This window comes from Giraffa tippelskirchi, chromosome 13 (genome assembly GCF_054371585.1).
Source record: "Giraffa tippelskirchi isolate mGirTip1 chromosome 13, T2T-mGirTip1v1.2.pri, whole genome shotgun sequence".
Classification (NCBI taxonomy): Eukaryota; Metazoa; Chordata; class Mammalia; order Artiodactyla; family Giraffidae; genus Giraffa; species Giraffa tippelskirchi.
In genome coordinates this window covers 122,502,251-122,529,119 of record NC_137287.1, presented here as the reverse complement: position 1 = coordinate 122,529,119, position 26,869 = coordinate 122,502,251, and the positions used below count along the sequence as shown (strand labels likewise).

The 26,869-nt window shown below is 47.7% G+C and overlaps 1 protein-coding gene and 1 long non-coding RNA gene across 4 annotated transcripts; one reads left to right on the top strand and one right to left on the bottom strand.

Moving 5' to 3' along the window:
* The first annotated feature begins 3,747 nt into the window (after positions 1–3,747).
* On the top strand, positions 3,748–24,071 carry CYP24A1 (cytochrome P450 family 24 subfamily A member 1). Of its 3 annotated transcripts, none has more exons than XM_081557301.1 (12): positions 3,748–5,268; positions 5,456–5,646; positions 6,446–6,539; positions 8,981–9,077; positions 11,471–11,562; positions 12,529–12,640; positions 14,949–15,094; positions 19,143–19,309; positions 20,088–20,166; positions 20,615–20,812; positions 20,910–21,030; positions 22,670–24,071. In XM_081557301.1, the coding sequence occupies exons 1-11, from the start codon at positions 5,011–5,013 to the stop codon at positions 21,018–21,020; spliced, it is 1,545 nt and encodes a 514-aa protein (XP_081413427.1). In that variant the 5' UTR covers positions 3,748–5,010; the 3' UTR covers positions 21,021–21,030; positions 22,670–24,071. The 3 variants fall into 3 exon arrangements, with proteins under 3 accessions (XP_081413427.1, XP_081413429.1, XP_081413428.1); XM_081557303.1 differs by having other exon boundaries at positions 3,750–5,268; positions 22,831–24,071; XM_081557302.1 differs by having other exon boundaries at positions 3,750–5,268; positions 22,689–24,071.
* On the bottom strand, positions 14,141–17,975 carry LOC145532416 (uncharacterized). Its single transcript, XR_014073214.1, has 2 exons — positions 17,408–17,975; positions 14,141–16,580 (listed from the first exon to the last, which is right to left on the bottom strand). It is a non-coding gene; the product is annotated as an uncharacterized LOC145532416 (long non-coding RNA).
* Positions 24,072–26,869: the final 2,798 nt, after the last annotated feature.

Here is a 26,869-nt window from a genome sequence, read left to right as displayed (position 1 = left end):
GATATTTCAAATATTCATCTTAACTTTCCTGAGGCATAAGCATAGTAACCCCCAATTTGATGAATGCGGAAACTAGGCTCAGAGAGGTTAAGTAATCTGCCTAAGGCCACACAGCTAGCTGAGTGGTAGAGCCTTGGCTTCAACCCAAGCTGTTGCGAGCCAAGCTATTCTTTTTGTCATAGTGAATTGCTTCCTATTTGACACCCAGATAAACCCTCTGGTATTTACCATCAACCTCTTCCTCAGAAAACAAAGAATGCATTGATACAAATCCTTCTCATTTGGCGATGAGGAAATCGTCAATAATCAATTGCCTATTATGTGCATATTGGATGCTGGCCAAGATAGACAGCACTGTGTCATTTTCTCTAGCACAGACAAAACAAGGAAACTGATGTCTGTAATTTCAACGATATTTTTTTGCCTAATTAGACAGAAAATCCAAGACCAATGCAACAGAGATTATGACCATGATTTGAGAGCCCAAACCTTGTTCATTCTTAATAATGTTAACAATAAACATTTCAGAGCCTTTACTGTATGCTGGGGATTTTTGGTTCTTTGTCATCCTCAGAAAAACTCTACTAGGTAGGTACTCTCCATTATGAGCACTTTGAGGTGAGGCCTCTGAGCCCTGTGGCTCAGACGGCAAAGAATCTGTCTACCATGCGGGAGACCAGGCTTTGATCCCTGGGTCGGGAAGATCCCTTGGAGGAGGGCATGGCTACCCACTCCAGTATTCTTGCCTGGGGGATCCCGAGGACAGAGGAGCTGGTGGGCTACAGTCCACGGGGCCACAAAGCATTGGACACGACTGAGTGACTCACACACACATACACACCTGAACCTTAACTGAGATAAAAGTAAACAATCCCCAGTTGATCTGGCTCCTAAGTGACTGAGCGGGGGTTTGCACTCACCAGCATTTCTCTGCTAGTCCTCCTCAAGTATACAGCTCCCTGAGTCAAAATTACACGGTTAAGTTGAACACCAGGTATAAGACCTGGGACATCTATGTTGCCTCTCCTGTGTGAAGTCCACAAACACCAAGGCGCACAATGGTGATATTACAGGTAATGTTTACTGAGCATTGTCTGTGCTAAGAACTGTAGACGTATCATTCTCACAGCAGCCCCTCTGGATTGCCTCTTTTTATTACTGCTCTTTCCGGGAGACTTGAGCTTTACTGTGTGGTTGGTTCTCACACCGTCCATTCGACAGATGTGGAAACTCAGTCCTTCCAGATTCCACGGTCAGAAAGGAGATCTCGGAGTTGAGCCAGAGCTTTGAAGCACAGAACTGTGTGTTAGCATGTGACACAGCTGAGAGACTTCTGTGTTTCTCAGCACAGAGAAGGCAGCCATCGCCTCACCCTCATCACACAACAAAGTCACACGCATGCACGCACGCACACACATACACACAGACTTTGTCATCTGCGGTCACTTGGCGTGAGGGCTGGAGTATAATTATCCGTTCAGGACTCGGTAAGAGTTCCCAGAACAAAACAGAGGGCCCGGGCCAGGGCCCGGGCCTGTCTCGGTAATGACGGTGGGCATTTATGAGGCGCTCCAAGATCTCTCATTAGCGATTCCCAGCAGCATCCCTGCCGGTGTGACTCATCCGGGGCCAAGCCAAGTGAGAGCCCGCCTCTGGGACCGGCTCAAAAGACTCATTTTGCCCTGAGCTGCATCTCATCAAGGATGGGTAAGTGTAGATGTTAACAAAGTTTCCAAGAACCAGTACTGCTTTCCTCTGCAATCTAGACTTTTTCCACAGGACAGGAGAAAACAATTTCCCCGAAATAGAAATTTTTTGCCAGCTATTATGAGACCAAGGATTGCCTGCCCTTCTAAGTATCTACTTGGCACTTATAAAGCAAAATGATGCTAACCTCATGTGAAAACCCTAGCAAATCTGAAATTCTTTTCCTTTCTGCTTAAGTACACACGCAGAGAGAGGAAGAAAAGCCAAAACATGGGGGGAGGGAGGGGTAACTCAATAGCTGACATAGCAATAGGATTGGCATTTCTTGACCACTTGCGACGGGCAAGCATCACTCCAGAAGCAAGGCACAGAGTGGTGAAGTAAATGGTTGTTCTTTTGGGGGCTATTTGTTTTATTTTACCACCGCTGGCATAGGAAGAAACATTTGCATCACACAGCCCTACATATACTGATCCCACCCACCTCTCGTTTGGAGATATTTGCATATAAGAAATATTTCCAATATTATGAGAGATTACTGGTTTAAGAAAAGGTGATATAATATAGCAGGTTGTATATGAATGTACATAGTAAAGACTAAAATCAGAAAATCTCGATCTGACTCCCACAGGAGCCTAGGGTAAGGTCTGTGTCACAGGACAAATTATATAACTCTCTAAGTTTCAAATTTATTCATTCAATTTTTGTCATTGGGCTGAAATGGGAAATTCTATGTGAAATGTTTAGCTTAGTGCCTGGCTAAGTCATATTAAAAAGCAGAGGCATTACTTTGCCAACAAAGGTCCATCTAGTCAAGGCTATGGTTTTTCCAGTGGTCATGTATGGGTGTGAGAGTTGGACTATAAAGAAAGCTGAGTGCCAAAGAATTGACGCTTTTGAACTGTGGTGTTGGAGAAGACTCTTGAGAGTCCCTTGGACTGCAAGGAGATCCAACAAGTCCATCCTAAAGGAAATCAGTCCTGACTATTCATTGGAAGGACTGATGCTGAAGCTGAAACTCCAATATTTTGGCCACCTGATGTGAAGAACTGACTCATTTGAAAAGACCCTGATGCTGGGAAAGATTGAAGGCGGGAGGAGAAGGGGACGACAGAGGTTGAGATGGTTGGATGGCATCACCGACTCTATGGACATGGGTTTGAGTAAACTCCGGGAGTTGGTGATGGACAGGGAGGCTTGGCGTGCTGCGGTTCATGGGGTCTCAAAGAGTTGGACACAACTGAGCAACTGAACTGAACTGAAGTCATAAACCCTTTGTTGTTGTTTAGTTGCTAAGTCATGTCCAACTCTTTTGGAATCCCATGGGCTGTAGCCCACCAGGCTCCTCTGTCCATGGGATTCTCCAGGCAAGAATACTGGAGTGGGGTGCCATTTCCTTCTCCAGGGGATCTTCCCAACCCAGGGATCAAACCCAGGTCTCCTGCACCGGCAGGCAGATGCTTTACCACTAAGGCACCTGAGAAGCACATCATAAACGCTAGAAAGTTTTATATTGTACATTATGTAACATATGGTATACAAGATATACTCTATATTACATATAGTATATAATCTACAGCATGTGCCATATGATACGTCCCATATGTATATACTATTATACATAGATAGCTATGTAGATGCAATACATTATATATAAATTATATTCAGATATCATATTACTTTTATTAACATGAACAGTCACTGAACTGTAATCAAGACAAATCTGAAATGACAGAGTTCAAGCGTTAGTCGGACTGTAAAAGGTTTCTAGAAACCAGCTAAGAGTTTACAATAAACTTGCCAGGGAAGTTTAACACTTGGGTTTAAAAAAAAAATGCAGTCAGGTAACTGAAAAGCCCTCCGAGGTAACAAACTTCCCTCACTTCTTCCTTGGCGGTAAATTTTGTACCGGATCAAAAGGGGGCAATAGGAACCACTTTAAAGCAGTCAGCAAAAAATCTTCAACTTCTCTTCCTCAGTTAGTACAGAGAGTTCAATCCCTGCCGGCCACGAGGACTCTAGAAGTGTGCGCGTGTGTGTGTGCGCGCGCCCCCGCGCTTGCTTCAGATCGACTTTGCAGGGATGGGTGAGGAAGGTGGGACCGCGGCTCGAAGGTGCCCATCTCTGGCACAGGGAGGTCGCTGTCCAAAGAGTCGGAGGGGGAGACGGAGCCCCGCCTCAAGGGCAGACCGCGCTTCTGCCGTGGATCCCAAAACCCCCCGAAGAGGCGCCGGCGAGTCGAGCGCCCCGTGGACTACGTTGCAGGCGCTTCACTTGCCGCCATCCATTTCATCTGCATAACAAAACGGAGCACTAGGGAGGAAGTCCGCGAAACCCGGCGCCCAAGTTAAGACCCGAAAGTGAAATTACTTCTTCGGGTGCCTTTCACTAAATCTCAAACCCTCCCCACCTCGGGAGGTGCAGAAACCCAAGCTTCCTCCAACGAGGTCCGTCCGGGCTGGCAAAAACTGCTTTGAGGGGGCCGCGGGGGCTCGGGGGCCCCGGCAGGCGCCCGCAGCCGCCGCGGCCGCACTCGGAGACCTCGGCCGCCCGGACGCGCTGTTGTGCAAGCGCCGGGCGGCAGCCGCCGGGCGAGGTCGGGGAGGAGCGCTAGGCGCAGCCCGGGTGAACTCCGGCGAGCCATCCTTCCCCGGGGGTTATCTCCGGGGTGGAGTCTGCGGCGTTCCCGCCCGGAGAGCCGCACACCGGTCACCCGAGGCCCGGGCGCCCTCGCTCACCTCGCTGACCTCGCTGACTGCACCCTCTTCCCACCCCCAGCCACCCCACCCCGGGTCCCGCGCCGCTCCCGGCCGGGCCAGCCGCAACCCTGTCCGCCCCACCGAGCGCTCTCATTGGCCACCCGGGGCAGCCAGTCTCCATAAATACATGGTCCCCGGCATGGAGCGAGACGGGGGAGAGCGCAGCGCCAGCAGCATCTCTTCTGGCCTCCTGGGCTCCTCCACTTCGGCTCCAGAGCTGGAAGTAAGACTTAACACCCACAGGCGAATTCACATCCGTCTTCCTTCTTGCAAGAGACAGCCAGCTCCCCACTGCGCTCCTCCAGCCCCAGTGGCCGGCGCTCAGCGGGCATCCGCTCCCTGAGACTGCAGCGCGGTGCCGCGTGCAGCATCCTCGCCAGGTCCTGAAGGCTCTCTGTCCCGCTTCCGCCCTCCCACCGCACCTGCTGCTCCGCCTTGCCCCTCTTTCTCCGAGTATCAAGCCCCCGAAGCTCGCCGGAGCCTCTTTAACAAGCTCGCCCTGCCCGGTGCCCACCTTCCCAGACGCCCGGTCTCCCCCGCTGCCATGAGCTCACCCATTAGCAAGAGCCGCTCCCTTGCCGCCTTCCTGCAGCGGCTTCGCAGCCTGGGGCAGCCACCCAGACCCGTGACATCGACGGCATGCTCGCCCCGTCGGCCGAGGGAGGTGCCCCTCTGTCCCGTGATGAAACCCGGCGAGGCGCAGGACATGGCCACCCTGCCCGGTCCCACCAAGTGGCCACTGCTGGGCAGCCTGCTGGAGATCCTCTGGAAAGGAGGGCTCAAGAAACAGCACGACACGCTGGTAAGTGCCCCGTCGCGCCCCAGTTCCCTGTCTTCTCCCCGCCTCGCTCTCTAAACCCTCGCCGAGGCGCGCGGCTGTCCCGGCTGCAGCGGCCCCGCGGTCCCCGGGAGGAGGGAGGCGGGACGAGAAGCGCTCCAGGGACTGCCCGGGATGCGCGCTGACTTCGCGCCCCGCCCGGCCCCTGCAGGTCGAGTACCACAGGAAGTACGGCAAGATTTTCCGCATGAAGTTGGGCTCCTTCGACTCGGTGCACCTGGGCTCGCCGTGCCTGCTGGAAGCGCTGTATCGCACCGAGAGCGCGCACCCCCAGAGGCTGGAGATCAAACCTTGGAAGGCCTATCGCGACTATCGCCAGGAGGGCTACGGGCTGTTGATCCTGTAAGTCCAAGAGGCAGGATGGGGGCTGGCGGCTGGAAGTTGGGAAGGCGCGGGAGTCAGGGGTTCCCTGGGGCTGGGCCCGTCTGATGCAGCGGGAAGCCCCTGCCTGCCGCCGTCGCGGGCTCCGGTCGCGGGCTCCGGCGCGGACTCGAATGGGTTGAAGGACAGCCGTGCTGCGCACGGGACGCTCGTGGTCCTTCTGACGAGTGGGCTGCGCCAGCTCTTTCCCTCAAAGAAACGCCAGAAAGTTGTGAAGATTGTGATGTTCGGACCCCTGGGCAGGATGAGACTGTCAAGCCAGCCTGCCAGGCAATCATGTTATACAAACGAAATTATCCCTTGAAATTCCCTGACCCTCTCTTGGCGGCTCAAAGGCCAGAAGTTAGTTTGTACATTTGAGGCGTTTTGTGCGTGTGCCTTTCAACCCAATCAAGGGGTTGAAAGAAGACAGAATTTCCCCTCACACGGTTCTGCGCTGCTGGTGAGGTGAGTTCATGCACCCATTCGTATTGCTAGGAACTGAGGCCCCTGGCCTTCCAGTTTAACCCCAGCAAGGGCACCCCAGAAGCCCCGACTTCATCTTTCTGGCAGGATCTTTGGCTCAGAGGAAAGGAGCTTATTCATCATATTGTCAGACCAGCCCCCAGTGTTCCAATGCTAATATTCTCTGGCTATTTCTTGGCACGATTCTGTGTTCATTTGGTTATATAGTTAATGCACTTACAGAGCTGGAGGGATCTCCGTTTCTTCATTCTTTTCCTTTCAATTTGCTCTAAATATAATTCTGCTTCTCTCTCAGGGAAGGAGAAGACTGGCAGAGGGTCAGGAGTGCCTTTCAAAAGAAACTAATGAAACCGGTGGAAATTATGAAGCTGGACGACAAAATCAACGAGGTTTGCAGACTGGGGTTCACTTTCCTGGTTCTCCTGGGGATGGGGGGATGTTAGTGGAGCTTCAAGCCACAGCTGCAAAGTGCAGAAGAAAAAGCAGGCCGTTGGGATGAATCAGGACTCTTCTTTCCTCCTCATTCCTGGTCACTTCCTCCGCCTCCAGAACTTTAATTCTTCTTGCCTGTCTTTTAAAGTAGTGTCTCAGTGGCGGAGCAGTTAGGAGCATTGACTTTGACATTCTACAGTCTTAGGTTTGAAAGTCGGTCCTGCACCCTGACCCCAGCTATGCAACCTGACTGTACCATTTAACTTCCTCAGTTCCCCAGTCTATAAACTGGGAGTTCACAATTCCCACTCCATGGAGTTCTGTGCATGCCTGCTTAATCACTTCAGTCGTGTCCAATTCTGTATGACCTATGGACTGTGGCCTGCCAGGCTCCTCTGTCCATGGGACTTGCTGGCAGGAGTACTGGAGTGGGCTGCCATAGCCTCGGCCAGGGGATCTTCCTGATCCAGGGATTAGATCTGTGTCTCCTAGGTCTCCTGCATCGGCAGTCTCTTGCATTTACCGCTGGCACCGCCTGGGAAGTCCGCTAGGTTTCTGTGAGGATTAAATGAGATGATGCTATAAAACTCCTAGGTAGTGACATTTGAGCTGGGTTTTGCAGGATAAGAGTCTGCAAGCCAGAGAAGGTGGAGAAGGGCATTCGGGCAGAGAGAACAGCCTGCTGACAATATGGAGGCGTGAGATGGTACGTTTAGAGAGCAGTACATTTAGGGCAGCTGGAGTGAAGCTTTCTCTGAGTGATGCTGGGCGGAGGGCAGGTCTTAACAATATTTTTGTGCCATGCTAAGGTATTTAGGCATTATCCTTTAGCCAACAGGGGGCCAAAGGGGGAAGGATTTAAGCAGGTAGAGAACTCTTCTTACTCCTGTCAATTTTGGGTATTTATTTTGAACTGAACCCACACAGGATCATATAAGTGAAAGATTACAAATTTAAAAGCTTCCAGGAACCAGGTGATTAATATAAATGTGTAAGGCAGGCCCAGTAGGGATTTTAGCCAATGGAATGGCACACACCCTTTCTAGAGGGGACAGCTGCCCCAGCTCTGGATATTTTGATGGGAGCAAATTCAAAGTACTTTTTAAATGTGCTGTGTGGGCTACCACAACATGCCTATTAGTTTCATCTGCGGGTTTTTCAGTCACTTGTACCCTATTTAGGGCTTCCCTGGTGGCTCAGTGATAAATCCACCTGCCAGTGCAGGAGGTGTGGATTCAATCCCTGGGTTGGGAAGATGCCTGGAGAAGGAAATAGCAACCCACTGCAGTATTCTTTACTGTCTGAGCCACCAGGGAAGCCCCCTAACCCACTCCAGTATTCTTACCTGGAAATCCCATGGACAGAGGAGTCTGGAGGGCTACAGTCCATGGGGTCTCAAGGGTCAGACAAAACTTAGCGACTAACCAACAACAACAGCTTACCCTATTCCAGACCCCAACATGGCCACTTTTAGTGTCCAGGGGAGAGTCCCTTAGTCATTTCTAAGCTTCAGTCTTCTTATCTGTTGCCTAGGAAATAGGAGTAATGACAGTACTTTCTACATCATGACATTGTTTGAGGATCAGCTAAGATATACACTTTGGACCATACTTGGTTCCATATGAGCCTCATTAAATGCAAAGTGTTAGTCATCTAAAATCCCGATTGTGGAAACTGGCATTTAGGAAGCTTCCATGACTTGCCCAAGGTGACAGAGCTGTTTAGTGACGGCACTGCATCCAGAATTTACAGATTTCCTGGCTCGAAGCTTAATGTGCTTAACACAACGCCAACCAGTAAGGAGACATTTGTGTGCCCAGGGGCTTCCCTGGTGGCTCAGAGGTTAAAGCGTCTGCCTGCAATGCGGGAGAGCTGGGTTCAATCCCTGGGTCGGGAAGATCCCCTGGAGAAGGAAATGGCAACCCGCTCCAGTATTCTTGCCTGGAGAATCCCATGGGCGGAGGAGCCTGGCGGGCTACAGTCCACGGGTCGCAAAGAGTGGGACACGACTGAGTGACTTCCCTTCACTATGGAAGCGGCAAACCTCAGGGCAGCCAGAGTCCTTGAGATGCAGAGACACTTGGGCTGCTCCTCCTTCCTGGTTTAGTTTCCATTCTGATTAGAAGAAATGGTTTGCTTTTCTTAAATTTAGATCAAAAGCTGAAACTTAAGCTCCAGGAAGGCTTCAGGGAAAGCTCAAGAAATAACCCAGTACAAGGGTGTTAGGGCAGGAGATGAACTCTCAAGGAGAATATATAATTAGTGATGATTCAGAATGAATAACATTATGGGCAGTGAATATACAAGGTTGCAAAACCCGAAGCCAGCTTACTGAACTTGAAACTTCTGTTTCCTTTCAGCGACTGAAATGTGTCTTTGGTGATTTCTTTCTTTTAAGGTCTTGGCTGATTTTATGGGTAGAATAGATGCGCTCTGTGATGAGAGGGGCCGCATTGAAGACTTATACACAGAGCTGAACAAATGGTCTTTTGAAAGTAAGTTGTCTTCAGATCTTGTCCGTTTGGTTTTGCAAGTGACTTTGAGGACAAAGGTGGCTCCGCTGACCACTCTTCTGTAATCATACCCTGTTGCTGACTAGGAAAGGCCGTAGCAGCCCTCTGAATGCTTTTAGGCACTTCATGACGCTATACTCTCTGGACTGTTTATGTAGCCATTTAGCACACATTTATTCAATACCTGCTAATGTGCCAGGCACTGTACTGGGGAGATGGCAGCGAACAAAACAGACTACATCCTTGCTCACGTGGAACTCAGATTTTAAAGGAGGTGACAACCAGCTAGTACATGTATTTTAATGTATACTCTGTCAAGGAATAAGGGAGTCAGAAAGGATGCAGCTTCCTGGGTGAGGAAGGTCTGCTTGGTAAGGAGACGTTTGAGTGAGGCCTGAAGGAAGATGAGGAGCACGCCTCCAGGGTGTCTGTGGGAAGGTTGTTCTGACTGTGGAGACAGGAAGTGCAAATGCCCCGGGGTGGAGGCATGAACAGTGTCTCTGAGGATGCTGGCTGGAGTGGACTGTGGGGTGAGGGGGAGACGAGCTGAGAGAGATGAAGCCTGAAAACCCCCAAAAGAAGTTTTACTTTAGGACCTCCCTGGTGGTCCAGTGGCTAAGACCCCGCGCTCCCAATATAGGGACCCGCGTTCGGTCCCTGGTCAGGGAACTCGAGCCCAGATGCTGCGACTGAAGGAAAAAAAAGATGATACGTCGCAACAAGGACCCGGGGGAGCCAAATAAATAAAAACACATTCTTAAGAAAAGAGCTTCTGCTTTGAGTCAGATGTGGAGCCGTGGGTCATTCTGAATGGAAGGGAGCTTGGCCGCTGTCTTTGAGGACCACGCGGAGGATAAAAGCAAAGCCCTCCATGGATGTGCTCGCCGCCCGGTGGGGACGCAGGTGGGGAAACAGGTGCCTTCAGTGGAACAGGCAGCGCTTGGCTGAAGGGGTTCAGGGCTGGGGGAGGGTCCCAGAGGCTGTCCGCAGCTGAGTGTGGTCAGACTGCTGCACAGAAGCGGGACCATCTCAGGCAAGGCCTGGGATGAGCAGGAGTGCCCCAGGTGAACGCGAAGGAGGAAAGAATATTCCAGGTGGCAGGAGAAAGGAGGAGAAAGAAAGGAGTTCCAAGTGACCAAAGCATGTCCTGCCAGGGACGCGGATGACAAGGCAGGGGATGGGGGGAAGGCAGTGGCCCTCACATCCATCTGTGTAAACCAGGGATGGGGGTGTGGTTTTGAGCCCAGAGCCCCCGGGAGTGATCGTAGAGCGCTTTTAGCAGGAAGGTGCCACGGTCCGACTCGCTGGAAGGCTCACTCTTGGCTGCTGATGTAAGTGATTGGAGAGGACGCCCCATTCAGAGGCTTCGGTCCTGACCTGTCTCCCTGATCAGATCGACCTCGCGTCAAAGTCATGGGCAGTCATCTTAGCACGTAAGAAAGCTCCACGCCGATAAGAAATCCACAGGAGGTGTTAAGGGAAAGAGCAGTCAAGAGAGGGATGATTACAGAGGAGAGAAGGAGCGTATGTTTTGGAAATTGTCCGCTGGAAATACCCAAATTAAGGCGTATCAGATGCACTTCCTTGCAAGTCAAGGAAAGCCTGACCATGGTGGTTTACAGATTATTGTCCAGCGTTACGAGAAATCTTGCGGAGGCCAGTCCACACCTGGCACTCAGTGGTGTCGCTGGGACCCAAGTCTGTTCCGTCTTCCTTCTCATTCATTCTGAGCTGGTTGCAAAAGGGCTCCCGCCTCTCCTGGTCTCACCTCTGCATTCTGGGCAAAGGCAGGAAGGAGAGAGGGAAGAGCTAAGCTGGCTGTACTCTTCCCCCTTTGTCAAGAAAGCAAAAGTGCCTCCGGGAGGCCCAGTGGCCAGCCCCGGGTTACGTGGCTGCTGTGGCTGCCTCGGGAAGACTGGGAAGTCAGGGAGCAGGATTGTCCGAGATCAATGCTGGTTTACTGCCCGAGGATGCATGCACTGACAAGCGAAGCAAATCAGGGTTCTCTTAGGGAAGAAATCGAGAAGAATGAGCATGGGGTAGTCCTTAACAACATCTGTTGCATATGATGTCAAGGGTAAGCTGAGAAAAGCAAGACATTACAGGAGAGATTCACTCACGTATAATAATGGCTGCATCTTCACAGTGCTTTTTCTAATCAGGAGGCTCTGCAGAGGACAAGTTGTTGGACCTGGAGATAATTTCTAGAAAGAGAAGAGAGTGATCAAGCCCCTTGGCCTTAGACTCTCTGCTTCTCTGTTCTTCGAAAAGACCTCACTTTTATGGGAGACAGGATTGAGCCTTTGGTAGCCTGCTAATCATAGACTCCAGTGTCTCTGTGAGTGGGTAACAGTGTTGATTACTTTAAATAACAGGCATCTGCCTTGTGCTGTATGAGAAGAGATTTGGGCTCCTTCAGAAGAACGCAGGGGAGGAAGCTTTGAACTTCATCATGGCCATCAAAACAGTAAGTGTCCCCTAGGGGAGAGCAGTTTCCTTATTGTTTACAGAACCCAACAAAGGTGCATCCCAGTGTTTCCCACATACATTTTATTCTAGTAGTTAAGTGTTCATCTTCAGGTGTGTTATGTATTTTCATGAATGTATGTGCATATATTGTTGTTTAGTTTCAAAGTTGTGTCTGATTCTTTTGCGACCCCATAGACTGTAGCCCACCAGGCTCCTCTGTCCATGGGATTTTCCAGGCAAGACTAGAGTGGGTGGCCATTTCTTACTCCAGGGGATCTTCCCAACCCAGGGATCAAATCCATGTCTCCTGCATTGGCAGGTGGATTCTTTACCGCTGAGCTACCAGGGAAGCCCATGTGCACATGTAATAAAGAAGAATGTTAAATCATTCACAGGCAAGGTGAAAGTAGAAATTTCAATTAAAGGTCAGTTGATTAAAATGCTATCTTAAAGAATCTGAAAATTTTCAGATTAAAATTTTTTGGATTGTTTAGGTTGTGTATGGAGGTAGTAGACAGTGTCAAAGCGGTTTCAAGAACGACTAAACTTTGGAAATTATTGGAAATGGAAGTGGACATGAGGTTTATAGTTTTCTTTTTTTTAATTTAGGTCATAAGATCAATTTTTTTTCTACTTGCTGTGTGGTTTGTGGGGTCTTGGTTCCCTGACCAGGGACTGAACCTGGGCCACCACCGTGTAAGCTCAAAGTCCTAACCACTCGACCACCAGGGAATTCCCGTAAGGTCAGATTTTTGGGAAACACATCCAGTGGGAAAGCGTCCCAAAGCTGATTTTCATGTGTCTTTAGCAGGTGGGGACTGGTGCCGAGAGCCCTGGGGCATCCTTGGGAGTCCAGCCTTTTTGGGAGCAGAGGATGTGGTTGCTTAGGACACGTCTCTCGTGGATTGCAAGTTGTCTATGAGATAAAGAGCAGGAGGCTGAAAGGCATTTGTGTTCCCTACAGATGATGAGCATGTTTGGAAAGATGATGGTCACCCCAGTCGAGCTGCACAAGGGCCTCAACACCAGGGTGTGGCAGGCGCACACGCGGGCCTGGGACACCATCTTCAGATCAGGTAAGGCGGCCGCAGCTGCCCAGCAGCCCTGGCTCCGGAGACGCTGCCGGAGGTCTGGGTGATCGCCTTGGCCTCAGCGCCCCGCCCATGGATGGAGCCGCTCCTCGTGACTCTTCCGGAGTTTGCAAACGCTTGAGTCTGGGGATTGCCCTGGTGCAGACACATTCTAAGAGAAAGGCGGGAGGTAGTTTTCTGTAGCCTTTTTTGAGAAATAGGAGTGATTAAAAGCAAGAGCTTCAGAGTAAAAAATTTCTGAGCTCAAGTTCCAGCTCTGTCATTGGGCATAGTGGCTTCGCCAAATACACATTTTTTCTCTAAAAACATTTTTTTAATATTTATAGATTTTAATTTATTTATTTGGATGTACTGGGTCTTAGTTGTGACATGTGGGGTCTAGTTCCCTGATCAGGGATGGAACCCAAGCCCCCTGCATTGGGAGCCTGGGGTCTTAGCCACTGGACCACCAGGGCAGGCCTCACTCTTTTTCATTCTCAGTCACCTTGTCTTCAAAATGGTCTAATAATAAGAGTAGCATTAATAGTATGTATAGCAGTGGTATGTATCTCAGTGCAACTGTTTTTAAGTCTAATAAGGATAATGTAAAACCTAGTGTAGCACAATGTCTCAATGGATCAGAGCTACTTCCGGTATGGTATGGAGGGAATATTTGGTGCTAAGAATTACTGTAGGATCACACATACACACACACATTCACACAGACACACACACATTCACACATACACACATTCACACACACACATTCACACATACACATACACACATTCATACACACATTCACTCACACATTCACACATGCACATTCACACACACACTCACACATACACACACACACATTCACACAGGCACACACACACACTCACACACACACACACACATTCACACAGGCACACACACACACTCACACATACACACATTCACACACACACATACACACATTCACACAGACATACACACATTCACACACACACATTCACATGTACACACATGCACACACACATTCATACATACACACATACACACATTCATACACACACATTCACACACATACATACACACATTCACACACATACATACACACATTCACACATATACATTCACACACACATTCACACATACACACATTCACACACGCACACACACATGTACACACACATTCACACATGCACACACACATGTACACACACATTCACACGCACACACATGTACACACACACACTCACACACACATGCACACACACATTTACACACACATGCACATGCACACACACTCACACGTACACATTCACACACACATACATGCACACACGCATTCACACAAACACATACACACATTCACACAGACACACATTCACACATACATATACACACATTCACACACACACATACACACATACACATTCACACATACACACACACACACATTCATTTAATTCTCAAAAAAATCCTATAAGATAGGTCCTCTTATCAGACCCTCTTATCAGAAATGAGACAAAGGAAATTAATAACTTTATCAAGATTGCCTACTAGGTGATGGCAAAGCCAGGATTTGAAGTCAGACAGAAGGCTCTGGAAGAGTCAACCCTAACCGCTGTGCCATTTATTAATGCTATCATTTTTGCCAACATCGCTGTGATTATTATTATGATGGTGGCTTCCATAACGGGTTGAAGGGAGGGAGACGTATGCCTAGAATGTCCTTTCCGAACAGCAGAGATGTTCACCTTTAGAGCCGACAGGCGTGGGCTCTGCACTCTGTATGTGCGCACTGCTGTTTGGGGCCAGTGGAGGAGGGTTCTCCCCTCTGTGGCCAGGATTTGGGGGCCAGAGCCCACTGCCTGTGTTAGTGACCACGTCTGCTTGATGCTTGGATGTGAGTCCGGGTTCCGATTCTGAGAACAGACCCAAATCCCACCCCTGTCTCACGATGACCTCTCCTGAACTCTCAGCACTTCCTGCTCGAGACACGACCACCAACCCAGCATCAGCATCACAGGGAAGCCTGCTGGAAACCAGACTTCCAGGCCCACCCTGGACTCTTGAAGCAGAGTTTGCATTTTAAGAAGATTCCCAGGGGACTCTTGCGCTCGTTAATATTTGAGAAGCCGTGCTCATGTAGGCGTTGGTCAGTCCTTGGCAACTTAGCAACAAGGCAACATGAGCTTATCTAACTAAGTGTCAGACTGCCTGCAAAAACCCTTTGGATGTTGCAGGGAGAATTTGATCCTGGGTTCTTTTCCTCATCCTGACTTTCAGCTGATTTCTTCCCCCCTTTTCTCTCCTCCAATAGTCAAATCTTGTGTGGACAACCAGTTAGAGAAATATTCTGAGCAGCCCAGCATGGATTTGCTTTGTGACATTTATCACCACAATCAGCTTTCAAAGAAAGAGCTGTACGCAGCCGTAACGGAGCTCCAGCTGGCTGCGGTGGAGACGGTAAGGGTGGGCCTGGTTTGGGCTTACTAAATCAATGGGCTGTGAAATCTTTTTCATGACAAATTGTACATGGTCATTCAGTTCACCCATTCCATAAGGATGCACTGAGTTTTAAAAGCTTAGCAGAAACAAAAAGTCTACTTGAACGTGTGGGAGACCCCGTGCACAGCCTGTGTGCGCAAACATGTAACAGAAAAATTCATGTGCTTTAGAGGCAAAAAGGGCTTCCCAGGTGGTGCTAGTGACAATGCAGGAGATGTAAGAGACGTGGGTTCGATCCCTGGGTCGGGAAGATCCCCTGGAGGAGGGCACGGCAACCCACTCCAGTGTTCTTGCCTGGAGAATCCCATGGCCAGAGGAGCCTGCAGTCCACGGGGTTGCACAGAGTCGGACACGAGGGAAACAGCTTAGCACGCACGCACGCAGAGACCAAAATCCAGAGCAGACTATCGGTGTCACGACAAACATGAAAGTACTGTGGGAATTCAGAAGCAGTGAAATTCTACACTGTAGCCGGGTAGATAATCTAGGTTTTTAAACATTGGGTCTATTTAAGGTAGTTTTGCGTCTTTACCAAAGGGTCTCACCGCGGTTGTTATTTAGTCTAAAGATACTGAAATAGTCTCTGCTAGTCCAATATTTTTTTTCCACTTAAAACTGTCCACAGAGGGAGTTTGGGAAAGCTTGATCTCAATTTCAGTGAAGCAGCTCATCTTATTTTATTTACGTATTCGTTTTTTAAAATACTTTTCCCCGTGTCTCTTGTTCGTGGCTGTGCTGGGTCTTCGCTGCTGCACGCGGCTTTCCCTGGTTGTGAGCGGGGGCCCCTCACTGCGGTGGCGTCTCGCGTTGGGGAGCACCAGCTCTCGGGGCGTGGGACTCGGTGGTTGTGGCAGACGGACTTAGCTGCTCCTCGGCAGGTGAAATCTGCCCGGACCAGGGGTCAGACCCATGTCTCCCACACGAGCGGGTAAACTCTTAGCCACTGGACCACCGGGGAACTCCGAAACAGCTCCGTTTAAATGTGGGAAAGCCGTCCCCACCGTGGCTGACGTTCCCAGTAGGAGCACAGCCAAGCTCCAAACACAAATACTGATGGGCGTTCAGGTGGGTTTCAATATCTTTGGTTCACTTTCTGAGCCATCTTTGGAGGGATAACATTAATATTCCTCAACAGCCCAACACCTCTCACACAACTATCATCTCTGAGAAAAATGTACACCAGGTCATTTCTGTTCCATGTTCCATGGTGTTTTTGATCTGAACAAAAAGTAGGATTTTCTACATCGGGGAATAGCAAGGTTCTCATTTCTCCGCATGCTCCAGGAGACTGTGAAAGTGGGAACTTGAGCTTGTTTTCCCATTAAATTTTTTACCCTGAGAGGCTCCTGAAAGTGATAACAGTGAAGCTTCCCCGTTATTTTTTTTTCATCTGGAATGTGAGTTCCATAGCAGCGATGACTTCGTTTTGTCCCCTGCTGTATTCCTAGGGTGTGGAATAGAAGTTGGCACATAGTAGGTGTTCAGTAAATACTTGTTCAATAAATGACAGCATTTAGTATCTGCTACGTGTCAGGCACTGTTCCGGGTACTTGAGAGACCACAAAGAACCAGTTCCTCTCACGGAACGTCAGTGCCATGGGGAACCGACAATAGACATGTCAACGACCACTGAGATAGCGTCCTTTCAGATAGTGGTCCAGGCCCTGGAGGAAGCCATCAGGGTGACGTCATTGAGAGGCAGGGGAGGTGCTCTCTGAGGATGTCATACTGGAGCTGACGCTGGAATAATGAGAAGGAGACAAGCAAGGGAAGATCTGGTGGAGGACCACTCCAAGTAGAGGAAACAGCACATGCAAAGGGCCTGGGGCAGAAAGAGGGTGGCCTGAAGAACTAGTGCCTGGAGTCAGAGCTGACTTGGGAGAAGTCCATGGGCTCTGTTAGCCAGGAGCCTTAGTAAGATGGGGCTTCCCTGGTGGCTCAGATGGTAAAGGATCTGCCTACAATGTGAGAGACCCAGATTCAATCCCTGGGTTGGGAAGATCCCCTGGAGAAGGAAATGGCAACCCATTCCAGCATTCTCACCTGGAGAATTCCATGGACAAAGTAGCCTTGAGGGCTACAGTCCATGGGGTCGCAAAGAGTCAGACACGACTTAGCAACTAATACTTTTCACTTAGTAAGATATTTGGTTTATTACCCCTGTGATGAAAAGCTCTTGGAGCATTTTAAACAGGGGAGTAACTTGATCAAATTGAGGTTTGGTAAAATGGTCTCTGGGCCTCCCTGCTGGCTCAGTGGTAAAGAACTCACCTGCCAAGTCAGAAGACGCAGGTTCAATCTCTGGGGCAGGAAGATCCCCTGGAGGAGGAAATGGCAACACACTCCAGTTTTCTTGCCTGGGAAATCCCATGGACAAAGGAGCTACAGTCCATGGGGTCGCAAACAGTCAGACGTGACTTAGCAAAACAACAAAAGTAGGCTCTGGCTGGTCGATGGAGAATGGACCCCGCCAAAACAGAGTGGAAGCGGGAAGGTCAGCGAGGAGACGGGTCTCCTCCGCGGAGGTCAGGCCGGGATACTTTGCGCGCATGAGGTTTCTGAGGCCGCTTGCCCTGCGTCCAGCCTCTGCAGTTACCCCCACAGGCCAGGGCTGTCCTTCAGGGCTCTGGTGAAAGCTACAGTTATCTGCCTTTTGGGAACTCTGTTTGGTACTTGCGGTAAGGGACCCACTGATATGGGTCAATCTGTTTCTTTTTTAGTCCTGGCTATTCTGAAAGTCACATTTGGAAAATCAGAGAAATTTGAAAGTGTATCTAATTTGGCGGCTACGCCCTCTTCCTGTTTTGTAAATGGGCCTCTTGTAATAATGACATCCACGGTTTATTTGCAGCTGAGGCTGCCAGTCCTCTGACATGAAGAAGGCTTCTTGGAGGCATCTTCTTCCAAAAATAATAAATACCATCGGCTCCAAGTTGTCCTGCACTTTGCTCATTTGTGTGAGTGACACATAGCACTTAGCTAAAGCGTCTTTGTGTCTGCTGAGAGAGGACACAATGACCATTTTTATGGGAATATTTGGCTTAAATTAGCCAAGAATAGGCCTAAAAACAAATATATAAGACTACCAGTGGTGAGTATTATGAAGCTAAAAGCTGCAGTGGCTGTTTCTGCCAATATTTTTTCTCTTCTCATTGCCTTTGGAAAGAAAATAAAGGATGCCACTTAAAAGGCCATGAATGTCTTTGTCAGAATTGTGGCTGCTTCCTTGAAATACTCAACTTGATGCTAGAATTTCTTATTTTGGTGTTGGCTGCCTTCTACCAGGGCTCTTTGCTTGAGGCTGAAACTCTGACTATAGATAATGCCTTTTTATTTTACGGTAGCTTTTGAGGGTGTGGCAAAAAAAAAAAAAGCTTTCTTTTAAATTCCAGAAATGCAATTTCTTGTGCATTTGCACTGAAAAGAAATTTTAAAAACCCATTTTTATTAGTAACACTCCTAGGATCTCCATCTGTCTCTCCCCACTCAATTTTCATATTATTTTTTATATTAAACAGTTAGTAAATTTTATTTTGAGATATTGTAGGTTTACATGCAGTTCTGAGAAACAGTAGAGAGGATTCCTTAATCCTTCATCCGATTTCCCTAATGGCAACATCTTACGTAAGATAAACTCACAACAACTTGAAAGCTGATATTGTTACAATCACCTGTCTGACTTCTCATTTCGCAGTTTTACATGTCCTCATCTGCGTTCCATTTTTATACCAAATTACATTTTATGTCCTGATGCAGCTGTCTATTCAAAGAATTCTACTCTGATTCCCTCAGGAAATAAGCTATTATTCATGGATGTGTTTTATAAACTGAATCTGACTTTTCATATTTGGTGTTTGTTTGAGACACAGCCAAGAAGGATGTGTGAAACAGCATCACTCGTATGTTCTCACGACAAGGTGATAGGCACCACCTTTGGTTCAGCTGATACAGGTTTTAAGGCAGTTTATTTACAGAAAACTCAAGTTTATGTCCATTTGGCTTTCAGACAGCAAACAGCTTAATGTGGATTCTCTACAATTTATCCCGTAATCCCCACGTGCAACAAAAGCTTCTTAAGGAAATTCAGAGTGTATTGCCTGAGAGTCAGTTGCCACGGGCAGAGGATTTGAGGAACATGCCATATTTAAAAGCCTGCCTGAAGGAATCTATGCGGTAAGAACACGTGCCTGAGCTAACACGAATGTCAGAGGGCTGTTCTCTCCAACACATAATAAGGGATCACCCTCCTGTAGCTGATTCATAAACATTTAGCAAGTACAAAAAAAACACCCCAAAAAACCCCTCCAGGACCACACTCCTTTCGTGTGTCTCATTCCTGAAATCATTTGGGCAAATTCGATTAAACCTTGGAAACCCCGAGTCTGCCCCTTTAAATCAGTAATAATAATACTTGAATGGATACTGTAAGCAATAATTAAGATTAGGAGCACAAATGAAGGAAGTGAGATGAAAGCCCAGTGAGGAAACGTATTATTACACGACAAGACACAGAGACATGCTGGTTTCTGAGCCTCTGTTCGATATGGTCTTTGAAGGTTCTTTTTCTGGAAAACAAAACTCATAACGTCTTAGGACTGGAAGGGAAGTCTTTAACTTTATGAAGGGTCGACAGAAGAAACAAACAGCCGGACACACAGCAAGCTTGTGGGTGAGGCGCGTGTACATACACGTTTGAAGTCTAGAGTGAAACGGGAAAGTCACTGTTAACAGCTATGAAGTAAGCTTACACGTGGGGGTTTAACCAACACAATAAGGAATAAAAGCAGGAGGTGTAAATATTGGGAAGACAGAGGACTTCTTTGTGAAGAGTTGGAATCGTGTCCCCTTTTTGAGAACTTAGGCAGCGAGTGTTTACTCTGTTTACTCTGTATTCCCTCGAGCCAAGACTTGGTCTGCGCCTACCTGGATGTCTCTGATTTTGTATTTTCAGGCTTAACCCGAGCATCCCCTTTACAACTCGGACTCTTGACAAGGCAATGGTTCTGGGGGAATATGCTTTACCCAAAGGAGTAAGTAAAATGTGTACAAGAGAGATACCCTCTTCAAATATCCAGCAGATCTCCCGAAACGTTTCTACTGGGGGAGCATTCATTTTGGAAAAATGTAGATTGCAGTACATAGTTGATGTGTCGTGTAGTCTAGTATTAGGAATAAGGGTTATGGGGACAGAGACCTGGATGCAAGTAGAGCCTTGAGTGAGTTACATAACTTCTGTGAGCCTCAGCTTTCTCATCTGTAAAATGGGAATAATAGTAGAACTCACCACACAGGGTTGTTGTGGAAAATGAGATGCACAATTTTAAGGTTCTTGAAGTATTTATCACCTGACACTTTTCAAGCACTCAATACATGCTGGCATTCATTGTTATTATGTGTTTGTGGGTTACTTTCGCATTTGTAAGCTGCTGGCTTTTGCCATTCAGATGTTTAAGTGCTTTATGTTTTGTGTGATTGTAGACTGTAGTGGTTCTAAACACCCACGTGTTGGGATACAATGAAGAAAACTTTGAGGAGTCAAGTCAGTTTAGGCCTGAACGATGGCTTCAGGACAAGAAAAAGATCAACCCTTTTGCCCATCTTCCATTTGGCGTTGGGAAAAGAATGTGCATTGGTCGCCGGTTAGCTGAACTCCAGCTCCACTTGGCGCTCTGCTGGGTAAGACCCTGGCAGCATTTCCGCTGCTGTGTACTGGGCTGTTCCTCAAGGCAGGAGCAGGGGGGTAACTCCGCTTTCTTGTGCTCTTGTGTTTCAGATCGTCCGCAAATACGACATTGTGGCCACAGACCACGAGCCTGTGGAGATGCTGCACTTGGGCATTCTGGTGCCCAGCCGGCAGCTCCCCATCGCTTTCTGCCGGCGATAAGAAGCCTCAGGTAGGCATCTGGGGCGCAGAGTGGCCAAGGGGTGAGCTGAGCATGGGAGTCAGCCAGACGTGGGTTGGAGTCCCTGCGTGCCGTTGGTTCACGCAGTGACCTGAACAGTTACTTAACCTTTCTGCCTGAATTATTTTTTTCATTTGTTACATGGGGATCAAAATAGTATCTATCCAGAAAGTTGATATAAGTACAAAATAAATAACCCAGAGCCTAGCATTAAATGAGTGCTCCAAAATTCAAGCTGCTTGTCATGGTTTTTGCATGTGAATATCAGGGCATGGGACTTCCCAGGTGGCACTAGTGGTAAAGAACCTGCCTGCTGATGCAGGAGGCGGAAGAGATGCAGGTTCGATCCCTGGGTTGGGAAGATCCCCTGGAGGATGGCAGGGCAGCCCACTCCAGTGTTCATGCCTGGAGAAGCCCATGGACAGAGGAGCCTGGCGGGCTGCATCCCATAGGGTTGCACAGAGTCGCACGCAACTGAAGTGACTTAGCACATATGCACACATTGGGTTTGGGGACAAACTTTTTTGGTAAAGGACCAGTTGGCAAAATTTTAGGCTTTGCAGGATATAGCGTCTCTCTCATATCCACTTAACTCACCGTGGTACAGCCTTAGACAACTGGTCACTGAGAAGGGTTGGCTGGCCTATTGGTTTTCTACTGCTGCCATAAAAAATTACTGAAAGGAATTACTGACAAATTACCGAAACTTGTGTTATATAGCATTTATGATTTCATCCTTCTGTAGGTCAGAAATCCAGCACAGCTCTTGCCAGCCTTATTCCAAAGCAATAATTTCCTTGATGAATTGGTGTTTTTTAGTCTACTTATTTCCCCCTAATCCATAGTAAAATGAATTTTTAACTATTAAAGTGATAAAAAGTTAACCTGAGAAATCTCCAACATCAGCTTATGTGGAAATACGACAGCTCTGACACACAGCTTTATCGAATTAGATGTCAGTGGTGAAACTCAACCTCAGTCACTCAGCCCTTTCAACAGCGTCCCCTGGAACTTGCCTCGAGCTAGCTGCTATTTGTTAAGTGCAAGTTGAGGGGTACGTGCTGATAGGTGGGTGATTTGGGAAACGTGGTTACGGATGAAATTTCTGAATGAGGCCCCGTGAATCCCTCCCTCAGTGTCTGACGCTACTGCTGCCAAGCGCTCAGTCATGTCTGACTTTGCAACCCCACGGATTGTAGCCCTCCAGGCTCTTCTGTCTATGGGATTTTTCTAGGCAAGAATACTGAAATGGGTTGCCATTTCCTACTCCAGGGGATCTTCCCCACCCGGGGATCGAACCCATGTCTCTTACATCTCCTGCATTGGCAAGTGGATTTTTTTTTTTCAACCACCAGTGCCACCTGGGAGGCCCCAAGTGTCTGGTACCATTAGGCAATTTGTCAGATTCTGAACATGGCAACAAGCAGAGCTGAATCTAGTGGGACTGTGGAGGAAGCATTCTAGCTTCCCTGTGAGACTCCCAGTCTTTGGCTCGGACACCGTGCACGCTTACTCTGCTGAAACACAAGAGCCCAGGGCACTACTGGTCTTAGCGTTTATTTTTGCTAATCATCCCTTTTGTTTAAGTATACTGCTCTGATGTATAATTGGAGTATACTTTATATTTCAGTTTTTTTTTTTTAATCAAGAGCAAAAGCAACAATTTTGACCCTCCTGCAAGAAGGAGGTTCTGGGCTTCTGCACGACTGGAAAGCAAAGGTGGAAACCAGAGCGTGAAACAGCACGTGAAGAACATCTAGGCTCAGGTGTTTCCACCCGTCTTCTGTACAGTTGCCCCAGAAGCTGTACGTCTGTGTCACTGGTGGTGCTAAGACTGTATCTGGCTCAGGGAAAGCAGACTGAGTGTTGGAAGAGCAGGCCCTCCGCAGGGAACATGCTCTGCACACACGTGACTTACCGATGTCAGCACCACCCTGACTGCACAGACTTGCTCATCTTGCTGTTTAGTCTTGCATCTTCCGTGACACGATGGAGCAGCTGGGTGCTTCTCTGTACATATTTCAGTCCCTGACGTGTCAGACTCACCACTGGAATCTTCACTTCTCAAAGTTTACACTTCACAGTGAGAGACCTCCTGTGGCTGGATTGTCGGCGGCTCAGGGTAATATTGGTGATCCATTTACTGTAACTTTAATATAATGTCTGGGGAAATACTGCATAAAAATGGAAGCAAAACTAAATGTTGGTTCATGTTATCTGGTCCCTATAAAACTGTTTTTTTTCTTAGTTTGAAATAGAAACATTGAAAAATTAGAGAAAATTTCTATGTTAAAAATAACTGTAATGAAGTCAAAACTCCTGTTCAAGGATGTGTTAATGATTTACCATGCATCCTTGTGTTAAAGGATCCTGAAATTATTTAATTATGACATTGCGTCTATGTAATCTATGATATTAAGGTGTGGATCAGGTTTATAAATTGTGTGTGTACTCTAATGACAATTTGCTTACATCATTTAAAAAATGTGTATATATTATTTTATTTTTTTTAGGATCTGAAGTTCATTTAGGGCAATGTTCTAAAGTTTAGTCACAGCTTAAAAATATTTGGTGACGTCCCCTGCCTTAATTTTCCCAACTGTAGAATGGGTCAGTAGTAAAGTGTGCAAGCATTATAGATTATATAACTCATGTTATGTGATTTGAACTCCTTGGGAAACTGTGATTTCATAAATGGAAAATACATATATATTTAAGCAATACTTATAAAACTTTCTTAAAAATTATGTTTATGTATAGTTTATTTGCATGTTTTTACTACTAATTTTCCTAAAAGCATACTATATATTTCTGTATATTTGATAAATATTTCCCTTTTTAGGTTGTATCTTTAGGCTATTTCAGAAGTGTACATTTATATCTTCATACATGAACGAATTTGTACATATCGTTAAAATGGGTATAAGCTTCCTGTTGCAAAAGTTTTTAGAATTATAAATCCACATGTGCTGTCAGATTTCTTCTGTATATCTTCTTTGAATTTGCTGAAAGTAAGAATAAAATCTTTAAAATATGGGAGAGATGTTTTCTCCTTCATTGCATGTCTTACAACCAAAGTTAAACATCCAAACTTTGTCTCGCTAGAAAATTTTGTACAATATAGTATTACAATAATATAGCAGTTTTACCAAAAGACACTCATTTGAATGGCAAAATAATTTTCCTATTTTTTGCTGTTTAAATGTTTTTTTCAAGTCCATCTCCTCCTGCCTGCACTCCCGCCTGCTGCCTGCTGGGCCACTGCAGGAGCTGGGCGGGCTCCGCGCGCCTCCCTCCCACCCCGCTCGCGCCTCCTGGCCGGTGTCGTGTCGGTCTTTCCAAAACCCAGGCCCAGCCGGCTCCCCGCCCTCCTTCGGTGGCATTCCATCGCGCTCACACAAAGATCCAATTCCTTAAGCTGGACTTCATGTCTTGTGAAGGGCAGCCCACTGACCCACAGGCCCCTGAGCCACACGAGCCCTCCCTGCGCTGCCCCCGAGCTCAGGGACACAGGCTTCAGCCAGTTCCTTCTCTTCACACCCTCTCTGCTGCTGAGGTTTGCACCTTCTGTCCTTCCGCCTTCTTTCCCTCTGGCACACTCATCATCCAAGCCCAGCTCAAGCTTCCTGGAGGAGGTCTTCCTGGATGATTGATAACCCCAGGGATACACTCACGCTTTGTCGTTTAGTCGCCAGGTCGTGTCTGACTCTTGTGACCGCATGGACTGTCCCGCCAGGCTCCTCTGTCCATGGGATTCTCCAGGCAGGAATACCGGAGTGGGTTGCCATTTCCTTTTCCAGGGGATCTTCCCGACCCAGGGATCGAACCTGCATCTCCTGCTCGACAGGTGGATTCTTTACCACTGAGCCACCTGGGAAGCCAATACATTCACTCTTAAGAATGTGCTAATATTACCTCTACTTTACAGATGTGGAGGAAACTGAGGCTCAGAGTTTAAAGAGCCTTTGTTCTTTACACCAAAAATGTTTTTTTTTTTTTACTGATTAATGACACTCCTGAACTTCATGCTGCCCAATAAGTGTAGGCACATTTCCCCAAAGGCATCCTGCTGACAGCCTCAACCAAGTCACGCCACCTCCTCTCCGTGGCCTGGCACACGGGGTGTGGACAGTGCTCAGCCCAGCTGAACACAGCTCAGACCTGTGACGACCGTCGTCACTCCTCCACGCCACTCAGCGCCTGTGGCTGAGTGCGTGTCTCCCTCAAGGCTGCCTCAATTTTTAGCTTGAACAAAAGTCTAATGGACACCTAAGGGAAAGATTGAAGGCAAAAAGAGAAGAGGGTGGCAGAAGATGAGACAGTTAGAGCAAGCATCAGTGACTCAGGGACATGAACTTGAGCAAACTCTGGAAGACGGTGAGAGACAGGGAAGCCTGGTGTGCTGCAGACCCTCGCAAAGAGTTGGACACGACTTAGTGACTGAACAGGATTCCCTGGTGGCTCAGACGGTAAAGCATCTGCCTGCAATGTGGGAGACCTGGGTTCGATCCCTGGGTCAGGAAGATCCCCTGGAGAAGGAAGTGGCAACCCACTCTAGTATTCTTACCTGGAGAATCCGATGGATGGAGGAGCCTGGCGGGCCACAGTCCATGGGGTCACAAAGAGTCAGACACGACTGAGAGATTTCACTTAAGTGACTGAACAACAACAAATGTGAAACCAGTTCTTGATGATACACTGGGAATGCAATCCACTTGGCTTTTGCGGTGGCCAGGTAATTGAGAGGAGCAGGGGGCGGGAAGAAGAGGGAAGGAAAAAAGGAAGGAAGGGGACTGCCTTGGTGGTCCAGTGGCTGAGACTCTATGCCCCCAGTGCAGGGGTGCCCAGGTTTGATCCCTCGCCAGGGAACTAGGTTCCACTTGCTGCAAGTAAAGATTCCAAATGCCACAACTAAGAAAAGATCCCACGTGCTAAAGCTAACACCTGGCACAGTTCAGTTCAGTCACTCAGTCATGTCAGACTCTTTGTGACCCCATGGACTGCAGCACGCCAGGCCTCCCTGTCCATCACCAACTCCTGGACTTTACCCAAACTCATGTCCATCGAGTCAGCGATGCCATCCAACCATCTCATCCTCTGTCTTCCCCTTTTCTTCCTGCCTTTAATCTTTCCCAGCATCAGGGTCTTTTCAGATGAGTGAGTTCTTTGAATCAGGTGGCCAAAATATTGGAGTTTCAGCTTCAGCATCAGTCCTTCCAATGAATATTCAGGGTTGATTTCCTTTAGGACAGACAACACCACAGTTCAAAAGCATCAATTCTTCAACGCTCAGCTCTCTTTATAGTCCAATTCTCACATCCATACACTACTGGGAAAACCATAGCTTTGACTAGATGGACCTTTGCTGGCAAAGTAATGTCTCTGCTTTATAATATGCTGTCTAGGTTGGTCACAACTTTTCTTCCAAGGAGCTAGCATCTTTTAATTTAATTGAAGTGCCAATTAAATTGAAACTGAAATGAAATTAAAAAGACCTGGCGTCAATTTAATTGAAACTAAAGTGAAATTAAAAAAACCCAGCACAGCCAAATAAATAAATCAAGTAAATATTTTAAAAAGGGGAGAGGAAGGAGAGAATTGAGAGATGAAGGGATTTCCTTGACATTTGCAGCCAAGATTCTGCACATAAGATTGCCACTGCTCCTCTGAATAGTAGAAAATTCTTTATTTTATTTATTATTGTTTAGGTCAACTACTACTTATAAGCAGGGCTTCTCAGGTGGCTCAGTGGTAAAGAACCCACCTGGCAATGCAGGAGATGAGAGTTCAGGCCTTAGGCTGGGAAGATCCCCTGGAGAAGGAAGTGGCA

Coding starts and splice junctions, on each gene's coding strand:
- CYP24A1 (XM_081557301.1), top strand. CDS start 5,011: ATGAGCTCACCCATTAGCAAGAGCCGCTCCCTTGCCGCCTTCCTGCAG. Junction 6,540..8,980: donor TGGACGACAAAATCAACGAG/GTTTGCAGACTG, acceptor CTTTCTTTTAAG/GTCTTGGCTGATTTTATGGG. Junction 20,813..20,909: donor TCCACTTGGCGCTCTGCTGG/GTAAGACCCTGG, acceptor CTTGTGTTTCAG/ATCGTCCGCAAATACGACAT.